This window comes from Amblyraja radiata, chromosome 16 (genome assembly GCF_010909765.2).
Source record: "Amblyraja radiata isolate CabotCenter1 chromosome 16, sAmbRad1.1.pri, whole genome shotgun sequence".
Classification (NCBI taxonomy): domain Eukaryota; kingdom Metazoa; phylum Chordata; class Chondrichthyes; order Rajiformes; family Rajidae; genus Amblyraja; species Amblyraja radiata.
In genome coordinates, this window is record NC_045971.1 from 52,132,440 (window position 1) to 52,155,781 (window position 23,342).

General features: G+C 41.7%; 1 protein-coding gene across 1 annotated transcript; it reads right to left on the minus strand.

Annotated features, from left to right (window-relative positions):
- Positions 1-64: 64 nt before the first annotated feature.
- Positions 65-20,119, minus strand: LOC116982314 (speckle targeted PIP5K1A-regulated poly(A) polymerase-like). The gene is given in 12 exon segments (XM_033035579.1): positions 65-420; positions 422-1,101; positions 1,103-1,221; positions 2,935-3,027; positions 6,387-6,509; positions 10,041-10,150; positions 11,077-11,295; positions 13,662-13,763; positions 13,765-13,786; positions 15,486-15,600; positions 18,355-18,564; positions 19,919-20,119. Coding segments are annotated over 12 exon segments (2,292 nt in total). The 3' UTR covers positions 65-122.
- Positions 20,120-23,342: the final 3,223 nt, after the last annotated feature.

Consider the following 23,342-nt stretch of genomic DNA (forward strand, 5'->3'; position numbering starts at 1 on the left):
TAACTAAACAACTAATAACACAATCTTCTGTTTAGATTAGCATAGTTTTTCTGAGAAACTTATAAACTGTTCAATAGGCATTTATTTGTAAAAAAAGTTATGAAAATACATCAAATGCCACATCATATCATCTCGTCAGATTTCTCAATACACTTTTCAACCATCTTGGGAACAAATGATTCCAGAAAATGAAAGAATTCGATAAATAACGTGCATTCTTGAATTGGTGTAACTCTGATCAAAGTCCTCGTGTCTTCATTACCTCCAACCAAAAAGGCATTGAATTTAAAGGTTATTAATGGTGAGGATTTAACCCCATTCTCCTCCTGCTGCTGCAATATAGCTTCAGTAACTTTACCTTCTGTTTCTAAGGAACTGATAACTGTGCAATCACCTGAATCAGATTCATTTGTTCTGTAGGAGCTGACGCCTCACCTTTCTCCGTCCAATCCATACTCTGTTCCACACAGCACAATGCCAAGTCACTTCTCCCTGGTACAATGGAGCCTCAATTGTATCAGTCTTTGCTCTTTTGGCACTTGATGCTTCTGCTTTCTCTTCCGCAAGAGAGGGTCTCTTTACTCCAAAGTTAATCTCTTCTTCTATATTCTTAGCTCCATTTGAGCTGGTGATTTTTGCATCATTGATCTGTATGTTATTTTACTCAGTATTTGCACAGCTACATTTAAGGATGGACTCCATTACGTAGTGAACAGCATGGCATACTTTATCAAACCAAATTTCCCTAAAATCTGGAGATCCGTGCAGACTTTTCCTCGTTTGTTCAGAAAGACACGACAGCTTGAAGGGGATATTTATCAAATTCTCACCTTGGCTCATTTCTTTGCCTGCGCTATGATCTGCACCTGGGGAAGGTGCAGGGGAACAGTCAGTGCTACTTAAAGGTTGAAACAATCTGACTATACCCCAGACCTTCCCTTTGTTAGATTTTCGCTGGTACTGCAGGCTGCGACAGTACTTGCAGGCTTCATCCAATTGTCGCTTAAACCTTTGTGCTGTCCTTTCATTGATGTTTCCAGAGACATTGTGACTCAGTTCAAATGGATCCTGAATATTAATTGGACCAAGTCTAATTTTTTTTATCTGAATCAGGTCCAATGAAGTCAGTTACAACATGAACTTTACCATCCTTCAGTGAAATGACAGTCCCAGCATAGTCAAACTCTGCATAAAACTTATAAAACTCTGCAAGAAGTACACCTGTTAAGAAAAATAATATTTCAGATTTCCAGGGATAATTATTAATGATGTGCAAGATTTAAATTCACTACATTTTTAAGATTCTCCAAAAGGTTCTAAGTGCTGGGACAGAAGTGACAGAGTTTGGTGAGTGGAGAAGGAATGAAACGTTTTGACTTCAATCACACACAATCAGCAACAAACATTAAAGGTATGTGAAGTAGCAGTAATCAGGTACGGATTGAAACTGCCATGAATTTGATTCAAATTCATAGACACATGGACAATAGGTGCAGAAGTAGGCCGCTCGGCCCTTTGAGCCAGCAACAATATTCAATATGATCATGGGTGATCATCCACAATTAGTACCCTGTTCCTGCCTTCGCCCCATATCCCTTGATTCCGCTAGCCCTAAGAGCTCTATCTAACAATATTGAATGCATCCAGTGAATTGGCCTCCACTGCCTTCTGAGGCATAGAATTCCACAAATTCACAACCTTCTGGGTGAAAACATTTTTCCTCATCTCAGTTCTAAATGGCCTACCCCTTATTCTTAAACTGTGACCCCTGGTTCTGGACTCCCCCAACATCGGGATCATGTTTCCTGCATCTAGCCTGCCCAATCCCTTAATAATTTTATATGTTTCTATAAGATCATCTCTCATCCTTCTAAATTCCAGTAAATACAAGCCCAGCCACGCCATTCTTTCATCATATGACAGTCCCGCCATCCCGGGAATTAACCTGGTGAACTTACGCTGCACTCCCTCAATAGCAAGAATGTCCTTCCTCAAATTTAGAGACCAAAACTGCACACAATACCCCAGGTGTGGTCTCACCAGGGCCCTGTACAAATACAGTAGGACCTCCTTGGTCCTATACTCCTGCTATGAAGGCCAACATGCCTTTAGCTTTTTTCTACTGCCTGCTGTACCTTTCATATCATCATTGAACAGAATAGTACAGACAATGGAAATTGAAGGTAAAGAGAAAGGATGCTGGAAATGACCGATGATAGGCCGTCAACACGAAACGATAACTCTATTGCTTTCTTGACAGCGTCTGCCTGACAATTGGAAATTGGTTCAAAATTATATTGGAGCTGGATGAAGATTATTTCAAGAATTGCAAGACAATTACTTAAGGAAGGATGGATAGACAGACAGACAGATCGCAGAAACTGGCCCTTCAGCCCACCGAGTCCATGCTGACCGGCAATCATCCCGTACACTAACATTATCCTAAACACTCGGGACAAGCCCAGTCGACTATCCAACAAACCCGTAGGTGTTTGGAGTGTGTGAGGAAACTGGTGCACCCAGAGAAAACCCACAAGGTCACAGGAAAAAGCGTACATATTTCATACAGACAGTACCCGTGGTCAGCATCGAACCGGGTTTCTGCCGCTGTAAGGAAGCAACTCTACCTCTGTGCCGCAGTGTCACCCTGTGCATTCCCAGTAGTCAGAATTTAATTTAATTCTGACTAAATTAAAGTGCGAGGTTATTACACTAGCTGCTCCCTTAATTTAAATACAAAATATAAATGTTGGAATACTTAGGGACAGATAATATCAGTGGAAACAAAAAGTTTGTGTTTTAAGCCTGAAATGTGAAATGTTTCCTCCTTTACAACTTTTTCTGTTGTACATACAAAAGATTTAATAATGAATGCCCTAAACTAAATAGAAACATTAATTTTAAAACTAAAATTTAGCCAGATAATATACTTACATAAAGTTTCAGTATTTGTATTGACTTCAATTTTAGAGCGATTGCTTGGAAAAGAGCAGTCCCAGCCATCAATTATACATTGGTCTTCCTCACCTTAATAAGAGGTTTTCTGTTAAGATCCATTTCACTAAAAGGTTGTACATAACATAACTAATTACAATTAAAAATTATCGACCACATATGGCAATTTGCAAGATTCAACCTACCTCATAATCATTTATCTACTCAGTCTACAAATCCTTTCAGAGAACAATGAGTTAACTATCACAATGCTTGCTCCAATAATAAATGTTCCAGTTTTCTTTACTTCAATCACTGCCATTTAAACAGCACTCCTTTATTCAACACAATAAAACTCAACTATTTTTGTAAACGTGTCCTCTGCAATTATCACATTTAATCCATCCAAGAACATTCTTTCCAACAATGTAAAGGTGAAGCTGTTCGTAAAGCCAGGACAATCTACGAAAGGTAGTCTGCTATTGTGGATTTATAGAAAGGTGCAGTTATAGGACAAACCCTTCAACTCACAATGTCTGTGCCGTCATAATGCAAAGATAAACTAATCTCGTTGACATACATGATCAACACCCCACCATTCCCTGCATATCCATGTGCCTATCTAAAAGCTTCTTAAACACCACTTTTGCATATGTCTCCACTAGTAGGTGCAGGAATAGGCCATTTGGCCCTTCGAGCCAGCACTGCCATTCAAGATGAATTGGCCTCCACTGCCTTCTGTGGCAGAGAATTCCACAGATTCACGACTTTCTGGGTGAAAAAGTATTTCCTCATCTCAGTCCTAAATGGCCTACCCCTTACTCTTAAACTATGACCGCTGATTCTGGACTCCCCCAACATCGGGAACATTTATCCTGCATCTGGCCTGTCCAATCCCTTAAGAATTGTATATGTTTCTATAAGATCCCCTCTCATCCAGCGAATACAAGCCCAGTCGACCCATTCTTTCGGCATATATCAATCCCGCCAGCCGGGAATTAACTGAGTTAACCTACTCTGCACTCCCTTAATAGCAAGAATGTCCTTCCTCAAATTAGGTGACCAAAACTGCACACAATACTCCAGGTGTCGCCTCACCAGGGCCCCGTACAACTGCAGCAGGACCTCCTTGCTCCTAATGATTTGGACGAGGGAATTGAATGCAACATCTCCAAGTTTGCGGATGACACGAAGCTGGGGGGCAGTGTTAGCTGTGAGGAGGATGCTAGGAGGCTGCAAGGTGACTTTGATAGGCTGGGTGAGTGGGCAAATGCATGGCAGATGCAGTATATGGTGGATAAATGTGAGGTTATCCACTTTGGTGGCAAAAACAGGAAAGTAGATTATTATCTGAATGGTGGCCGATTAGGAAAGGGGGAGATGCAACGAGACCTGGGTGTCATGGTACACCAGTCATTAAAAGTAGGCATGCAGGTGCAGCAGGCAGTGAAGAAGGCGAATGGTATGTTAGCATTCATAGCAAAAGGATTTGAGTATAGGAGCAGGGAGGTTCTACTGCGGTTGTACAGGGTCTTGGTGAGACCACACCTGGAGTATTGCGTACAGTTTTGGTCTCCTAATCTGAGGAAATACATTCTTGCCATAGAGGGAGTACAGAGAAGGTTCACCAGACTGATTCCTGGGATGTCAGGACTTTCATATGAAGAAAGACTGGATAGACTCGGTTTGTACTCGCTAGAATTTAGAAGATTGAGGGGGGATCTTATAGAAACTTACAAAATTCTTAAGAGGTTGGACAGGCTAGATGCAGGAAGATTGTTCCCGATGTTGGGGAAGTCCAGAACAAGGGGTCACAGTTTAAGGATAAGGGGAAATCTTTTAGGACCGAGATGAGGAAAACTTTTTTCACACAGAGAGTGGTGAATCTCTGGAATTCTCTCCCGCAGAAGGTAGTTGAGGCCAGTTCATTGGCTATATTTAAGAGGGAGTTAGATGTGGCCCTTGTGGCTAAAGGGATCAGGGGGTATGGAGAGAAGGCAGGTACAGGATACTGAGTTGGATGATCAGCCATGATCATATTGAATGGCGGTGCAGGCTCGAAGGGCCGAATGGCCTACTCCTGCACCTATTTTCTATGTTTCTATACTCAAATCCTTTCGCTATGAGGACCACCATACCATTTGCTTTCTTCACTGCCTGCTGTACCTGCATGCTTAATTTCAGTGACTGATGGACACCTAGGTCTCGTTGCACCTCCCCTTTTCCTAATCCGACACCATCCAGATAATTATCTGCCTTCTTATTCTTGCCACCAAAGTGTATAACCTCACATTTATCCACATTATACTGCATCTGCTCACTCACACAACCCATAATAGTCACCCTGCAGCCTCCCAGCATCCACCTCGCAGCTCACACTGCCACCCAGCTTTGAGTCATCCTCAAACTTGGAGATGTTACATTTAATTCCCTTGTCTAAATCGTTAATATATATTGTAAATAACTAGGGTTGCAGCACTGAGCCTTGCGGCACCCCACTAGTCACTACCTGCCATTCTGAAAAGTACCAGTTAATTCCTACTCTTTGCTTCCTGTCTGCCAACCATTTATCTATCCATGTCAATACTTACCCCAATGCCATGACAATAGGTGCAGGAGTAGGCCATTCGGCCCTTCGAGCCAGCACCGCCATTCAATGTGATCATGGCTGATCATCCCCAATCAGTACCCCGTTCCTGCCTTCTCCCCATATCCCGACTCCGCTATTTTTAAGAGCCCTATCTAGCTCTCTCTTAAAAGCATCCCCATGTGCTCTAATGTTGCACACTAACCGCTTATGTGGGACCATGTCAAAGGCTTTTTGAAAGTCCAATTACATCACATCCACTGGCTCTCTCTTATCCACTGTACTTGTGACATCCTCAAAAAAGTCCAGAAGATTAGTTCAGCATGAATTCCCCTTCATAAATCCATGCTGACTTTGTCACTGCCGTCCAAATTTGCTGTTATTAAATCTTTAATAATCGATTCAAGCATCTTCCCCACTACTGGTGTAAGGCTAACTGGTCTATAATTCCCCATTTTCACTCTCCCTCCTTTCTTAAAATATGGGGTTACATTAGCTACCGTCCAGTCCACAGAAACTGATCCAGTCAATAGAACATTGGAAAATTATCACCAATCCATCCACAATTTCCAGGGCCACCTCCTTGAGTACTCTGGGATGCAGACCACCAGGCCCTGGGGATTTATCTTTCTTCAGTCCCAGCAGTTTACCCAATACCATTTCCTGACTAATGTGGATTCCCTTCAGTTCCTCGGTCCCCTAGTATTTCTATTAAAGCTATGCCCACTGGTATTTGATATTTCCACCCTGGGAAAAAGGTTCTGTCAACCCCATCAGTTACTGTAAATATCACACTACCAGTCAAATTCTGTTCATATCTTCCTTTAGTATAGTAGTTTTGATCCCGTGTCTTTGTATATCAAACCTGCATGCTCTTTTAAATGGTTCACAGTGGGAAGAATTGGAGGTGTTCTATTCTGAAGGAAGAACACCACTAAGAGAGTAACTGCATAATTATTCATCAATGATCCCCCTCCAAAAGGATTTCCTGAAGCAAAACATAAATCAGGTGGTCAGATAAGCACAAACATTTTTGTCCAAGCACAAGTGAAACAGGTAAAAGCAGCCAGAATGTTAATATTTAAAACAAATCTAACTTAAGAATACAAATTGAATCTAAAATTTGTCACTAGTCATTTGGAGTCATTTTTGCTGAAAATGTCATCATACCATTAATGCAGCAATTATAGTTATTACACATTTCTAATTTTACATTAATATGTCAGTCCTCGACTGACCCAAGCTAACTTTCAGGTTTTTAAGTAGTTCTTCCCTGCAACGATGTGTCCGATTTCAATCCCCTTAACGGGAGTTAAGTCAGCGAAACCTGACAAGACATTTGTACTATTTAGAAATTTAACATTTAAAAAAATGTATTGAAAAGCGAATGGAAAATGTTTCAAGAATTCAGGAGGATAGTCATTCTTATTTGAAGAAAAGGGCAACAAATGACTAAATGGTAATTTCAGCCATGTTACATTACCTATAATCGTCTGTAAGAGGTACACAGTGATGAACTAATTCACTAAAGTCATATAGACCACACCTGAGGTAGACACAAAATGCTGAAGTAACTCATCCCTGGAGAGAAGGAATGGGCGACTGGTGGGAGAACTAGGAAGGGGGAGGGGATGGAGGGAGAAAGCAAGGGCTATCTGAAGTTAGAAGTCAACGTTCATACCGCTGGGGTGTAAATTACCCAAACAAAATATGAGGTGCTGTCTGGGGACCTCACTCTGACAATGGAGGAGGCCCCCAGACAGAAAGGTCAGATTGGGAATGGGAGGACAAATTGGAGGAACAGCACCTCATATTTCACTTAGGTAGTTTACACGGTATGAACATTGACTTCTAACTTCAGATAATAATAATAATAATAAATTTTATTTAATGGGCGCCTTTCAGCCATCTCAAGGACACCTTACATAGTAATCGGAATAACATATAATCGGAATTTAACAAGTAATAAAGACATCACAGAGACACAAATTAAAAACAGAATTCAATCCAAAAACTGAAAATCAAAAACACAGTGTGAAGAGAGAGCAGCGGCAGCCAAAGCGCGCCAGCGTCCACTCTCTCTTCACGGCAGCCATCTTGGACACAGACCTATAGGACTACAATTAGGCAAAAAAATCATCCCCCCACAGTGGAGGAAGACACAATGTCCAGTCCCCACCCCATGTTCACCCCAAAGTCAGGCCTATTGAGGCCACCGCAATTGACTCTACGGAGGCCCGATGTCCCTGGCCGTTCTCACCGGGTGGTCTTGCCCCGGCGTCGGGAGAGTCCTTTTGGCGGCTGGGCCACCTGGAACGGCCGCTTCCTGGTTGGAGCCCGCGGCTGCCGAAGCCGACAAGGCTGCGCCGGTTTGGAGCTCCCAGGCTCCCGATGAAAAAGTCGGCGCCGCCTCTCCGCACTGCCGCCTCTCCGCACTGCCGCCTCGCCGCCTCTCCGCACGCCGCCTCTCCGCAGCCCGGAGATGTTGCTCTCGGCGGTCCAGCTCGCCAGAGCTCCAGCGCGGCGACCCAGGCAAGGCATCGCCCGCTCCACTCCGCTCCGCTCCAGCACTCCAACACTGTGCTGCCGCCGAGGCCAAGGTGCTGGGCGGTCTCCGCCAGGAAACGGCGCTCCAAGCCCGCTGGTAGGCCACGAGGACGGGTCGACGGGCAGCCCGGAGAAAGGCTGCCACCGACCAGGTAGGGACCGAAAAATATAGTTACACCTACCCCCCACATTAAAAAGACCATATCCCCTACAAACAAAAAAAACAGGACTCACTAAAAACTATAAAAAAAACTAATTTAAAACAGACGGCTGCTGGCTAGCAGCCGTTCACCAAGATGGCTCCTCCTCCGATAGCCCTTGCTTTCTCCCTCCACCTCTCCCCCTTCCCAGTTCTCCCACCATTCCTACTGTCTCTGCCTACATTCTATCTTTGTCCCACCCTCTCCCCTGATATCAGTCCGAAGAAGGGTCTCGACCCGAAACGTCACCCATAAGGCAGTAAAGATGCTGCCTTACCTGCTGAGTTACTCCAGCACTTTGTGTCTACCTTCGATTTTAACCAGCATCTGCAGTTCTTTCTTTAAAACAAACTTGATCCTGCCCTGACCCAGTATTAAACAAGGTCACTTTTGACATCCTGCTGTTTACCGGCATGCTTCAAGAATTAAGATTGATTAAGGGCCTCCCAGGTTACAACAGGGTTCCATTCCTGAGAACTAATTATTACCCAAACAGTTTGCATGCAGTCACAGGGAGAATGTGAAAATTCTGTACAGACAGCGCCCCTAGTCATGATCAAGCCCGGGTCTCTGGCACTTTAAGGCAGAAACTCTCCCGCTGCGCCATTGTGCCGTCTCAAAAAATCAAAGTGCTGGAATAACTTATAGGGTCAGGTAACATCTCTGCAGGTATAGGGAAAACTATGTCCACAGAATTGCTTTGACAGACAGCTAATTCAGTTCTTCAGGCTTACTGGCTGTTAAACCTCTGATGCAAACAAATATTTTAAGTATTTATTAAAAAATTGCACAATTTAAAACAAATTAATAATAATAATAATAATGGATGGGATTTATATAGCGCCTTTCTAATACTCAAGGCGCTTTACATCGCATTATTCATTCACTCCTCAGTCGCACACGGTGGTGGTAAGCTACTTCTGTAGCCACAGCTGCCCTGGGGCAGACTGACGGAAGCGTGGCTGCCAATCTGCGCCTACGGCCCCTCCGACCACCACCAATCACACACACATTCACACACAGGCAAAGGTGGGTGAAGTGTCTTGCCCAAGGACACAACGACAGTATGCACTCCAAGCGGGATTCGAACCGGCTACCTTCCGGTTGCCAGCCGAACACTTAGCCCATTGTGCCATCTGTCGTCATTAGAACACTGAGTGGTTATCAAAATCAATTAATTACATTTAAATTAAGTTTTAAAATTGCATGTAATTTATTTATTTGTCATGCAATTATTCCTCTCCGTTGAAATTACATTGCTTAACTAATCTTCACATGGTAAATTTCAGAGCCAATGTAAAATAATGTTAGCATCTCTCTCTCTCTCTCAGAGAAATTGAATAAGATTTAAAAGGTAAAAACAATTTGAAAAAACAAGTTTCTAACTAAATATTATACAGAGCTAAAAGGAGCTGCAGATGCTGAAATCTTGAGCAAAACACAAACTAACGGAGGAATTCAGTGGGTCAGTGGAGAGAAATGGACGGAATTCCATTTTGTGCCTGATCTGCTGAGTTCTTCCAGCACTTAGTATTTTGCTAAATATCAATAGGCCTTTTTTACTCTACATGGAGATGAAAATAGATCACCCAATAACATTTCAATATTGTTGGATAGGTAAACAAGCAGTTACATGATAACTTTGGAGGTTCTTTCAATTGGTATAAATATGCATTCATCATCATCCTCCAGTTATTAACCCTGCGTAAATGAATGCTCCATGGTCTCAAAGCTACGTGCACCAGAATTGCAGCCAAATGAAACCATCTTACCAGCCAAATGCTTCAGTTTTGCCCAGTGGCGAATCGCATAAACCAGAGGTCTCACTCTTGGATCAAATGAGGCACATAACTGAAGAAACATTGTGTTACGTACAGCCAACCTAGAAAATACAACATTATCAATCATTCTTAGTTTCAAGCCATTAAAACATTTGGTTTTGTAACGCTTTCGCTTTATTTTGGAAACACAAGAATCTGCAGATGACAATTTACAAAAAAAAGACACAAAGTGCTAATGTAACTCAGCATGTCAAGCAGCATCTCTGGAGAACATGGATGTGTGAAGAATGGATACATTTTCCAGAGATGCTGCCTGCCCCACTGAGTTACTCCAGCACTATTGTGTCTTTTTTAGCTTTATTTTATTTATGGCTAAAGGACTATGGCTATTTGCTTACCTATGTTCTTCATTCGTTTATAAACCTGAGCCTCCTATACTGCAGGGAAAAAACACCCAGCCTGTCCAGTCTCCTCTTTTAAAGCGAACCTTCCAGACCCAGTAATATTGTCATCAATATTCTTTACACCCTTTCTAGCTTAATGACATCCTCCCAATATCAGGGCAACCAGAATTGTACAGAAAACTCCAAATGTGGCCTTACCAGCTGATTGTACAGGTGTTAAATGACATCCTAACTCCTTTACTCGTCTTAATCAGTTAGACATAATAGAAGTTCATAGCATGACTCAAGAGATTCGAGATAGAATGGTAGCATGGAAATCAAGGTGGATTTTGAGAATTTGGAATATTAATTAGAATGAAGATGAGAAATGCAGTGGTTGTGAATTGGCCATTGGCAACACGCTCTTAGGAACAGAAGGTGGTGCTCAAGAACAAGCTCTCAAAAAGGGAAAGTGGGAAGAAATTAAAATGTAGGCCAAACTGGCTGCAGAAAAGATATAAGAATCGTATACCTATTCCCCACACTTAAAGATTAAAGTGGAGGAATATAAACTCTTTACGGTAGAAAAAAACATGCTGTCCAGAATTTATAAACATAAATAAGGAGCTTATTATGTAGAATACCTATTATTAATAGAGATGTCTCCTTGCAAGCCTGATTCCTTATGAATACATTTCACCACAGGAAGCCTGGCAGTGGTGACAGCTTGAACTTTGTGAACACCTGGAACACACTTCTGCAAAACAGTAGCTACAAGTTCAAGTATTTCAGGCGTTGTTGAGGTTTTCAGGTCAATGTCAGACAAGATCGACTCTTCAGATTCGCTCTCAGACTGAGTTTCCGTTTAATATCTGTATCCCCCTGCAACAAGATAAAACACGTTATTTGGATTGATTCTGTAAGTCTTATTAATTCTCAAATCATACTCTTTGGCCTTCTACCAGGGTTTCTCAATGTTTTAGAACTTTTGTGGCTGAAATATATTAATATTTAGCAAGCGATGAAACAGTTAAAAGCATTGGAGAAATCCCAAGTTTTGACTCCAGAGCAAATGCGTCTAGAATCTATTGCTTCAGCATATAAATTTATTATGGTTACTCCTGTTCTGAATAATTGAATCAAAGGGTTACAGCAGAATTATGATGAAGTAACCACATTAAAAAATCTAGTAACATTTGTCTCTCGATTAAGTGACACTTTCTACAAGTGAAAATCAGTTTAATTTCTAGCTTTACTCAGGATATTATAATTCAGAAATTTTTTACAAAAAGGAAGGTATTGCAACAGTATCTTTTCTGCAACATTGATATTGCGATTTATTTTATTGGACTCATATTTGGAACAGCAGGGCTTACTATTAAAATTCGATTTCTTTTCCTCAGTGGAACAACTAGCCATACTTCATCTGAATTACATTTATGTAAAATATTCAAACATATCTTTTTCTTAGAATCACTAATTTCTGCAATGTTTCTTTATTGTCAGTTCAAATTGAAAACATTAAGACTCTTTAGTTTAGTTTAGTTTATTGTCACAGGTAGTGAAATGCTTTTGTTGCGTGCGATCCAGTCAGCAGAAAAACAATACATGATTACAATCGAGCCATTAACAGTGTAGAGATGCATGATAAGGAAATAACGTTTAGTGCAAAGTAAAGTCTGATTAAGGATAGTCGGAGGGTCACCAGTTGATTGAAGTAAGTTGATTCAACACTGTAAGTATACAGTAGTTCAGCACTGCTCTCTGGTTGTGGTAGGATGATTCAGTTGCCTGATAACAGCTGGGTAGAAACTGTCCCTGAATCTGGAGGTGTGCGTTTTCTCACTTCTATATATTTTGCCTGATGGGAGAGGGAAAGAGGGAGTGGCCAGGCTGCGACTCGTCCGTGATTATTCTGCTGGCCTTGTCGAGGCAGCGCGAGTTATAAATGGAGTGAATAGAAGGGAGGTTGGTTTGTGTGATGGTCTGGGCTGTGGCCACAATTCGCTTGCGGTCTTGGATGGAGCTGTTCCCAAACCAGGCTGTAATGCATCCTGATAAAATGTTTTCTGTGGTGCATCCGTGGAAGTTGGTGAGAGTTGTTCAAGTTCAAGTTTAAGTTTACATTTATTGTCACTGTACCAATTGGTACGGCGAGATTTGGGTTGCCATACAGCCATACAAATAAAAAGAACACAATACACAATACAATTTAACACGAACATTCCCACACAGCGGAATCAACGTTTCCCACTGTGAGCGAAGGCAACAAAAGATCAGTTATCCTCCTCTATGTTCACCCGTGGTCACGGCCTATTGAGGCCTCCACAGTCGCCGCAAAGGCGCCCTGATGCTCAGGCCCTCTCGCCGGATGATGGAAGATCACTCTCAGCAGGTTGGAGTTCCGATCGGGCACTTCCTACTGGAGACCGCGGCTTCCAAAGTCCACAGGCCGAGCTGGGCGGAGCTCCAACACGGCAATCGTCGGCGAAAGATCCCAGGACTTCGCGATATTAAAGTCAGCGCCGCCCGCGGCAGGAAGCTCTGCAGACCACAGCTCCACGGTGTTTAAGTCGGCAGTCCCAGCACTCCGGAGCTCCAACTCGGCGGCCCAAGTATGGCATTGTCCCGCTCCGTGGTGGTACTTCAGTGCTGCGCCGCTGCTGAAGCTGAAGCTCTGGTCGGTCTCCGGCAGGAAAGGCCGTGCCAATCCAGATGGTAGGCCGCGAGGAGGGGGCAAAGATGCGGCTCGGAGGACAGGCATCTTCGACCAGGTAGTGACTGAGAAAAACAGTTTCCCCCACATAAAAAAGACTATAAGACCTCCAAAACAAAACTTTTTGACGAACTAAAAATAAAAGAAAGCATGAAAGGACGAACAGCTGCAGTCGGGGCAGCCATACTCAACGGCGCCACCCTTAGGAGGAAAAACTAGTAGGGGACATGTCGAACTTCCTAAGCCTTCTAAGGAAGTAGAGGCGTTGATGTGCTTAGTAGAGGCGATGGTGTGCTTAGTAGAGGCGATGGTGTGCTTAGTAGAGGCGATGGTGTGCTTAGTAGAGGCGATGGTGTGCTTTTGGGGCAATACTCTTTTGGGTAACCACGTTTAAAAGGATTAAATATGGAATGTACACAATAACTGGAATGGAATGTACACAATAAATTCTAATCCTGTGTTTTTGAACTGGTCAAATACTACCAGATTCCTCAAAGAAGAAAGGTAAAATATACCTCAGTTTCAACTGCGGCATTAGCATTCACCTGGTAAGTCTTTGTATTTTCAAGATCCAGGAAGAGATCCATGTCACAGCCATGGATATCGAACGCATTCACCCAAGGGCAAGATTTTACAACCTAAGTATAAAAACGCAATAGGTCACTTGCTGTTAGGTTCTCATGTTCTAGCTATACATTTTATAGAAAGAAAATCCTTCAGAAAAAACTAAAAATAAAGCACCGTGTGAATGAAATAAACTCTACCAACTGAAGTAATCCTTGGCAAATAAATTGTACCGTGTGAATGGTTAAATCATCTTTTCAATCCAGAAAACTTTCAATTTATCCCTGCTGGTATAAGAATCTCCTCACTTTAAGTGTTCATTGAAAAATGAGCATGTCTATGAGCTGCCGTAGTAAAAAACAACCTTAATCAGGTATAACATTGAGCATGCAGTGTATGAAAATCACATGCATCAAATGTTCATCTAAGATTAATGCCAATTCGCATTGTTGGCAGACAAAGAACAACTTTGCACATTGGGGCTCAGTGCACTGAACACTTGGTGTTGATACCAGGTAGTCACCCAAGCTATATTCAAATCTAAGAGCCAAATCAAGTATAGGGAGGTTTCACGGCAGTCGGGTCACGACCCATGACCCGTACTGTTGCTATGCTACTCCAAATGGATTACACGCGATGAACTGCAGGTAGGCATTTACCATTGTTTCCAGCGTAGCGGGCCCGTTAAAACCCGCTGTAAATAATTATGGAAATCGGGATAAGCGTGTGAGACATTTAGCCTACTTCAGAATTCCAAAAGTGAGGAGAAATGACGGTAGATAGAAGCGAGAGCTGAAGGGACAACAGACAGAGTGCTTAGCGAACATTGGCCGTTTGCTCACTGCATTTCATCAACTAAGGCATTATTTATGTTTTTTCTTGATTCCTTTGGCATCTAAAAAGTTTCAGAAATGATAAATCTGGCTGTAATTTTTTTAAATCGCCCATGGTTCCCAAGTGGGTTTTTACATACAAAATGAAAACACATCTGAAGAAAAAATTACAGCCAGATTTATCACTTCTGAGAATTTTTAGATACCAAAGGAATCAAGAAAAAACACAAATAATGCCTTACTTGATGAAATGCAGTGAGCAACGCGATAATTCCCAATATTTTCAATTCCGATATCTGCACAGCCAAGCACTTTAGCTGCTGTAGTCCCTTCAGCTCTCGCTTCTCTATACCTTCATTTCGCTTCACTTTTGGAATTCTAAAGTTGGGTACATGTCTCTCACACTTACCCCGACTCCCACAAATTTTTTCAGTACAAAAATTCAACATTTTGGCGGTTTTTAACAAGTAGGAAAGTACGCGTTTCTAGCATTAATAACGGATGTCTTCCAGATGGATTGAGTGGCTCCGTGCGTCAAGTCCTCTGCATCCAGGAATTAATCAACTTGGAACCAACCCTGGTCTCCATTTTTGTAGGTTAAATATCAGATAAGAAAAATTATATCGGAAAATGGATATAATATCAGATGAATTTTACTCTACCCACACTTCTCCTCTCAGTCCCTTCTCCCTTACATTTTATTTCCCTTTCTTTCAGGACTCCCTCCACATCCTTTCTCTTCCTCCCCCCCCCCCGTTCTTTCCCGTGCTTTTTCCACTTTCCTTTCCCCATTTGGGGAATTATTTATGTTGGTCTTAACTCGTTGTTCTTAACATACAAATTGAACAAGGAGCATTAATGTTCGCCACTTTGATCCACATCCATAGTACAAAATAATTATTACAGATCAGGCAAAAATAAAGATAAATAGAGCACTTACCTGGAAAGAATTCTGAAAAGACCTCCTGTAATAACGACACAATCAGTTTCCTAAGCATTCTTTCATTGTCTGTAAACTCAAAAATCTCCAACAACTTCTTCAATTGTTCATCAACCTGTTACACAATGTATTGTTGTTTTTATTCTGAACAAGAATATAAATCAATAACTTCAATTTTATATAGAAAATAAAGTAGGTGTGGGTATATGGAACAAGCTCCCTGAAATAGTTGAGGTAGGTAGTATTAAAGCATCTGAAAGACATTTGGACAGGTACATGGATAGGAAAGGTTTAGAGGGATATGGGCGAGGACTAGGTTAGATGCGGCATATTGGCCGGCACAGACAAGTTGGGTCAAAGGGCCTGTTTCCGTGCTATATGACTATGAGTAAATAATTTATCTCAATGTGATGGCTGAATAGGTTTCTCTTTAGTCAGTGGATTTAAAACAAAAATCCCTGTCCACTTTGATTACCGGAGTCATGGGAAGATTTGTTAATTCATGCAAAGCAGATTGAGATGTTCTGCAAAAGAATCTTCATTGGAAATTAAGTGAAAACAAGAATGTTATTTTTGAATGTGTGTGAATGTGTGTGAGTGATTGGTGGTGGTCGGAGGGGCCGTAGGCGCAGATTGGCAGCCACGCTTCCGTCAGACTGCCCCAGGGCAGCTGTGGCTACAGAAGTAGCTTACCACCACCGAGTGTGACTGAGGAGTGAATGAATAATGCGATGTAAAGCGCCTTGAGTATTAGAAAGGCGCTATATAAATCCCATCCATTATTATTATTATTACCTTTCATTTATTTTCATATTTTGCTATTTAAACCCTATTGATTACTGTTTTTTTGTTATATTTTGTAGTGTATTTCCTGATTTGAAAATTTGTAAAACCAACTTTGTTCCTGGCTCGTCACTAACTGACCAAATGCCATGCAAAGAGCAACATTTTATTTATTAGATTTGAAAGAAATCAAAAAAAAAAAGAATTGTTCCGTTTTATCCAAATGTACAGCATAGAAACAGATTCTTCGGTCCAAATCGTCCATGCCCATAAAGATGCCGCAGGCACGGTGGTGCAGCGTTAAGAGCTGCTGCCTTACAGCACTTGCAGTGCCGGAGACCTGGGATCGATCCCGATTACGGGTCTGTCTGTACGGAATTTGTACGATCTCCCCGTGGGTTTCCTCCGAGATCTTCGGTTTCCTCCCACACTCCAAAGACATACAGGTATGTAGGTAACTTGGTAAATTATTCCTAGTGTGTGTGGGATAGTGTTAATGTGCAGAGATCGCTGGTCGGCACGGCCTGGTGGGTCGAAGGGCATGTTTCTAAGCTAGTCCCATTTGCCCGCATTTGGCTCAAAGCCCTCTAAATCTTCCCTATACATGCACCTGTAAAAATGTCCTCTAAATGTTATTACTCCACCTGAACAAACTATTTCCTCTGACAGCTTGTTCCATATACCCACCAACCTTTGTGTTAAAAGGTTGCTCCACAGGTTTCTATTAAATCTTCCCCTCTATGCCCTCTCGTTCATAATTCCTCTACCCTGTGAAGAAGACACTGTACATTCTACTTATTAAGATTTTATACATCAATATATGATGACCCCCTCAACCTCTATGCTAGGAATAAAGTCCTAACCTGCCCAATCTCTCCCTATACCCTTGGGTCCAAGCAACATCTTCATGAATCTTCTCTAACTTTTTTCATGAGAAATTCACCACTGCAGTGCAGATGTGTCTAGACTGCAGAGGGGTAAGCTGTGCTTTTAACTTCACTTCATAACGTGCCAGTTATAATGTCATTTAAGAGGCATTTAGATAGGCATATGGATATGCAGTGAAAGGAGGGATATGGATAATGTGCAGGCAGGTGAGATTAGTTTAGCTTGACATCATGTTCAGCACAGGCATAGTATGCTGAAGGGCCTGTTCCATGTTCTATATACAAGATTATCTGCTAACAAATTTGGATATAGGTTGATGAAAGGTCTAACCGTTAAAATGTAATTGAAAAAAATTAAAATGATAGCTGCTTCAGCTTTTAAAAATGTGAAATCACAGTATTCATTAAAAACATAAAACAGATATACAAATAAAATGAATTTACCTTTCTTTCCTGCAGCCCTAAATCCCCTTTTAAACAATGGGATTGAGAAGTCGACACAAAAGATAAAAAGTGAGATTAAGCTCAGATGAACGGATTACCTATATCTGTTTAATTTTGCTTGTTACTTGTTTTGCAAAGAAGATAACTCTTTAATACCTGGTAATATTGGTGGACAGAACAATATTGAGCACAAAATCAAATTGGAAATAATGAACTGACCAAATTTCACTGGCAAATATTGAGATTTTTCTACCATAAATCTCAGTAAATTTGAGTTCCACCATGCATGGGGAATACAGCAAAGAATTGAATATATTGACAGACGCGACCCCATCTAGCATCTAAATTTTCGACTACATATTTCACAAAATGATTAAATGCCTGGTTTCATTTGGAATATGGCTATGTTCCACACAGCAACCCAACAGCACTGTTATGCAGCAGATGAGGAGTGTGCCCAGAGTAGTTGCTACTCTTTTACCATATTAAAAACGACAATTTGAAAAACCCTTTTAAATGCATTTTCTTCTTTCCAACCAGGAAACTATTCAAACCACCTTTTTCTTAATCAGATGAAATAAATTTCAAATCGTGCCTTTCAAATTTCCTTTCCTTCGTCAATCTGGCCAGGTAAAGAACAATGGGGAAAATTGGGGGGGGGGGGGGGGGGTAGGGTCATGCATTCCAATTCATGCATTATAATCCAAAAATATTATATTCCAAAGATTTACACATCTACTCAGAACAATACTTACATCAATTGCTTGGCAGAGAGCCTGAGACAATTCTTCAAAATCGATGAACTGCTTTTCCCCAGGATCCTGCTTTTTGTTCGGAATATATTTGAATTCCTTATACTCTCTGCGCTTCACTCGTAGTTTCTGACCGTTCATGGAGTGCCGTGGGATAGACAACACTTTTTCCACTTCTTTATCACTTTCCATCTCAACAATTGCATATAATCCCTGCCTAAGAAAACACATTGCACTGTTGATAAATCACAAACTTTTCCAATAGGTTAATAAATGACATTCAAATCAGTGGTTTTGTGTAACTTCAATTACAAAATTCTTAAATAAAAGACCGTCATCTAGCAGAACAAAATAGGGAAAGGGTTGTTGGGTCACAGCTGAAGCCAAGAAGAATCCCTCTTGTGGTTCAGAAAGGAAATTTTCAAGGTGAGAGCAGCTGTCAAAGAAATGGGTTCAACTACAGCATGGAGTTGTATCTGTAGCAGTGGTAAGGAAGATAGACACAAAAATCTGGAGTAACTCAGCGGGTTAGGCAACATCTAGACCTGAAACGTCACCTGCTCGTTTTCTCCAGAGATGCTGCCTAACCCACTGATTTTGTCCAGCTTGTGTCTATCTTCAGTTTAAACCAGAATCTAATTCCTTCCTACACATAAGGAAGATTGCTTTATCAGACCATTTATATCTCTTAAGATTCTTCTTTTTTTTCCTCTCCCAATATCCCACCTATATTTGCCACACTTATGCAGTGCCCTCCATAATGTTTGGGACATAGACCCATCATTTATTTATTTGCCTCTGTACCCCACAATTTGAGATTTGTAATAGAAAAAAAATCACATGTGGTTAAAGTGCACATTGTCAGATTTTAATAAAGGCCATTTTTATACATTTTGGTTTCACCGTGTAGAAATTACAGCAGTGTTTATACATAGTCCTCCCATTTCAGGGCACCATAATGTTTGGGACACAGCAATGTCACGTAAATGAAAGTAGTCATGTTTAGTATTTTGTAGCATATCCTTTGTAATGACTGCTTGAAATCTGCAATTCATGGACATCACCTTTCCTGTCCATGGCAGATATTTCAAAACCCTTTGGTGTTTTTTCACTCTTTAAATTTATGATGATTACGGGCGAAAATAATAGTCAAAATATCCAAATCTTTTCAATACCTGCAGTATTATAGTTTTATTCTAATTCACATTTCCACAACTGACACTCTGAACAATTAAGTTTTCTTTGGTAGCAAAAACGCATGAGATTTTTTTCATTTTATATAGCACTTATTTCCCCTCCAAATGTGGAATCTGCTCCATTAGTGTGGAAACAGGTCCTTCAGCCCAACTTGCCCACACCAGCCAACATGTCCCAGCTATACGAGTCCCACCTGCCTGTGTTTGACCCATATCCCTCCAAACATGTCCTATCCAAGTACTTGTCTAACTGTTTCTTAAACATTGGGATAGTCCCTGCCTCAGCTACCTCACCTGGCAGCTCTTTCCATATACCACCAATTGTTAGAATAATTTAGATCATACTGAAATTATCTCAATTTTTGACTTACTTTGTCTTTGTCCATTATCACACTTGCAACTGGGCCAAAGTTCTGAAAGTAATCTGTGATCTCCAAATTGGACGTGCCTTTTTGGAAACCACTCACAAACACGCTCTTCGCTTGCTGCGATTTCCTCGTATTCCTCACACTCAGAAGTTTTTGATGTTTCTTTCCTTTAACATGTTCATTTAATGTGGGGCCTGAAAACATAAGAGTTCATAAACTATAGAACAAAAGGTAACCATCACATCTCTTCTGCTTTACCAGGTTATTTTTAAATAAATATGGAATAAATTTATCTTGTGCCTTTTCTTTTGAAATAAACACTTGCATCAGGTATCCAGTATTTCAGTCAGCACCTGTCATTCCAGCACAATGAAATCTGATCCAAACCCAAGTGGCTAGTTATGGAAATCTTTTGGAAGAACTGTAACTGAGTGACGAGCTTGCTTCAGAGATGAATTATCTTAAAACTTTGCATCATATACCTTGTCCACAGAAGGCCACGGCTCACTAATTGATAAAAGGTCACAACTCCAATGAAACAGAAAATTATGGTAAATTTCAGATTCATACCAGTCACCGAGAATTAGTATTCACACAGAATTGGTAAAGTTCAGAAAATTGAGAAAGATCATTAATAGAAAATATGCCCCAAAAAATGAAACACAAGATATTTTGTGTGCACATACAGTGCCCTCCCTAATGTTTGGGACAAAGACCCATCATTTATTTATTTGCATCTGTACTCCACAATTTGAGATTTGTAATAGAAACAATCACATGTGGTTAAAGTACACATTGTCAGATTTTAATAAAGGACATTTTGGTTTCACCATGTAGAAATTACAGCAGTGTTTACACATAGTCCCCCCCATTTCAGGGCACCATAATGTTTGGGACACAGCAGTGTCATGAAAATGAAAGTAGGCATGTTTAGTATTTTGTTGCATATCCTTTGCATGCAATGACTGCTTGACATCTGCAATTCATGGACATCACCATTTGCGAGGTGTCCTCTCTGGTGATGCTCTGCCAGGCTTGTATTACAACCATCTTTTGCTTATGCTTGTTTTGGCGGCTAGTACCCTTCAGTTTTCTCTTCAGCATATAAAAGGCATTCTTAATTGGGTTCAGATGGGGTGATTGACTAGGCCACTCAAGAATTGACCATTTATTAGCTTTGAAAAACTCCGTTGTTGCTTTAGCAGTAGTTTTGAGATCATTGTCTTGCTGTAGGATGCCAGCCAATGCGTTTTGAGGCATTTGTTTGAACTTGAGCAGATAGGATGTGTCTATACACTTCAGAATTCATTATGCTACTACCATCAGCAGTTGTATCATCAAAGATAAGTGAGCCAGTACCTTCACAGCAGCCATATATGCCCAGGCCATAACACCCCCACCACCGTGTTTCACAGATGAAGTGGTATGCTTTGGATCTTGGGCAGTTCATTCTCTCCTCTATACCTTGCTCTTGCCATCACTCTGATATAAGTTAATCTTCGTCTCATCTGTCCAGGAGACCTTTTTCCAGAACTGTGGTTACTCTTTTAAGTACGTCTTGGCAAACTGTAATCTGGCCATCCTATTTTTGCATCTAACCAGTGGTTTGCATCTTGCAGTGTAGCCTCTGTATTTCTGTTCATGAAGTCTTCTGCGGACAGTGGTCTTTGACAAATTCTTGCCTGACTCCTGAAGAATGTTTCTGATCTGTTGGACAGGTGTTTGGGGATTTTTCTTTATTAGAGAGAATTTTTCTGTCATCGGCTTTGGAGGTCTTCCTTGGCCTGCCAGTCCCTTTGCGATTAGTAAGCTCACCAGTGCTCTCTTCTTAATGATGTTCCAAACAGTTGATTTTGGTAAGCATAAGGTTTGGCTGATATCTCTAACACTTTTATTCTTGTTTCTCAGTCTCGTAACGGCTTATTTGACTTTCATTGATACAACACTGGTCCTCATGTTGATAAACAGCAATAAGAGTTTCCAAAGGTGATGGAAAGACTGGAGGAAAGACTAGGCGCTGAGAGCACTCTTGTACCTGCATTGAGGAGGCAATTAAACACACCTGAGCAATTACAAATGCCTGTGAAGCCATGTGCCCCATACATTATGGTGCCCTGAAATGGGGGGGGGACTATGTATAAACACAGCCGTAATTTCTACATGGTGAAACCAAAATGTTTAAAAATGGTCTTTAATAAAATCTGACGTGCACTTTAACCACATGTAATTTTTTTTCTATTACAAATCTCAAATTGTGGTGTACAAAGACAAATAAATAAATGATGGGTCTTTGTCCCAAACATTATTGAGGGCACAGTATATAGCAAAATAAATTATAATTAAAGAGAAGGCAGATGAATGATCAAAATATTCTCCTTTTACAATTTCCTGGCAAGGTTAAAGTACTAAATGACTAAGGGAGTTATTTGCAGAAAAGAAGGCAAGATAAAGTAAATCAGAAAATGCTGGAAATATTCAGCAGGTTAAGACAAAATTGGAGAGCAACAAAGTATTACAATACAATACAATACGGTTTTATTCGTCACATTGCACATAAAGTGCAAGTGAAATGAATTTGTCAGCAGCGGTACAATGAGAAAGAACACACAATACACAATAAAAATGTAACACAAACATCCACCACAGCATTCATCACTGTGGTGGAAGGTGCAAAATTTGGCCAGTCCTCCTCCATTTCCCCCCGTGGTCGGGACCAGAGTCCAGAGTCAGTCCAGGATCGGCTCTTCCCCACCGGAGACCGCGGCTTTAGGTTGATGTAGGCCGCAGGCCGGCGGTCGAAGATTTAAAGTCTCCGCCACAGCCAGAAGCACCACAGACCGCAGGGCCGGCGGTCGAAGCTCCCCTCTAGGGGTGATGGTAAGCCCACGCCGGGTCCGCGGTAGAAATTGGCTGCGGGCCGGCGGTGGAAGCTCCTTCTTCTCCCGGGTCCCCCACGAGGGATCCAGGGCTGCGGACACCGCACCAGCTGAAACTCTGCAGACCGCGGCTTCAGGGCTGCCGGCTGCCGCGGGCCAGCGAAACGGAGCGCTCGCTTGCTCCACGCCGTGCCCACCGCTGGAGCCCCAGGCGCGTCTCCGGGAAAGGCCGCCCGATCCTCGTTGTTAGGCCACGGGGGAGGCGACCTGGAAAGTCGCCTCTCCATGGAGGAGGCGACCAAAACGGTTTCCCCCTTGCCCCCCCCACACAAAACACACAAAGAAACATAAAAAACATACTTTAAAACATACTAAAAAAAACAAAAAATGTTGGGAAAAAACGGACACGCTGCTGACAGGGCGCCGGCTTGCAGCGCCCCCACCGACACGACAGAGTAACTTAGCGGGTCAGGCAGCATCTCTGCAGAACATGGATAGAATTGTCCCGTTTCGTGCCGGGACCATTCTTTAGACAGATTGTGGTGGGGCAG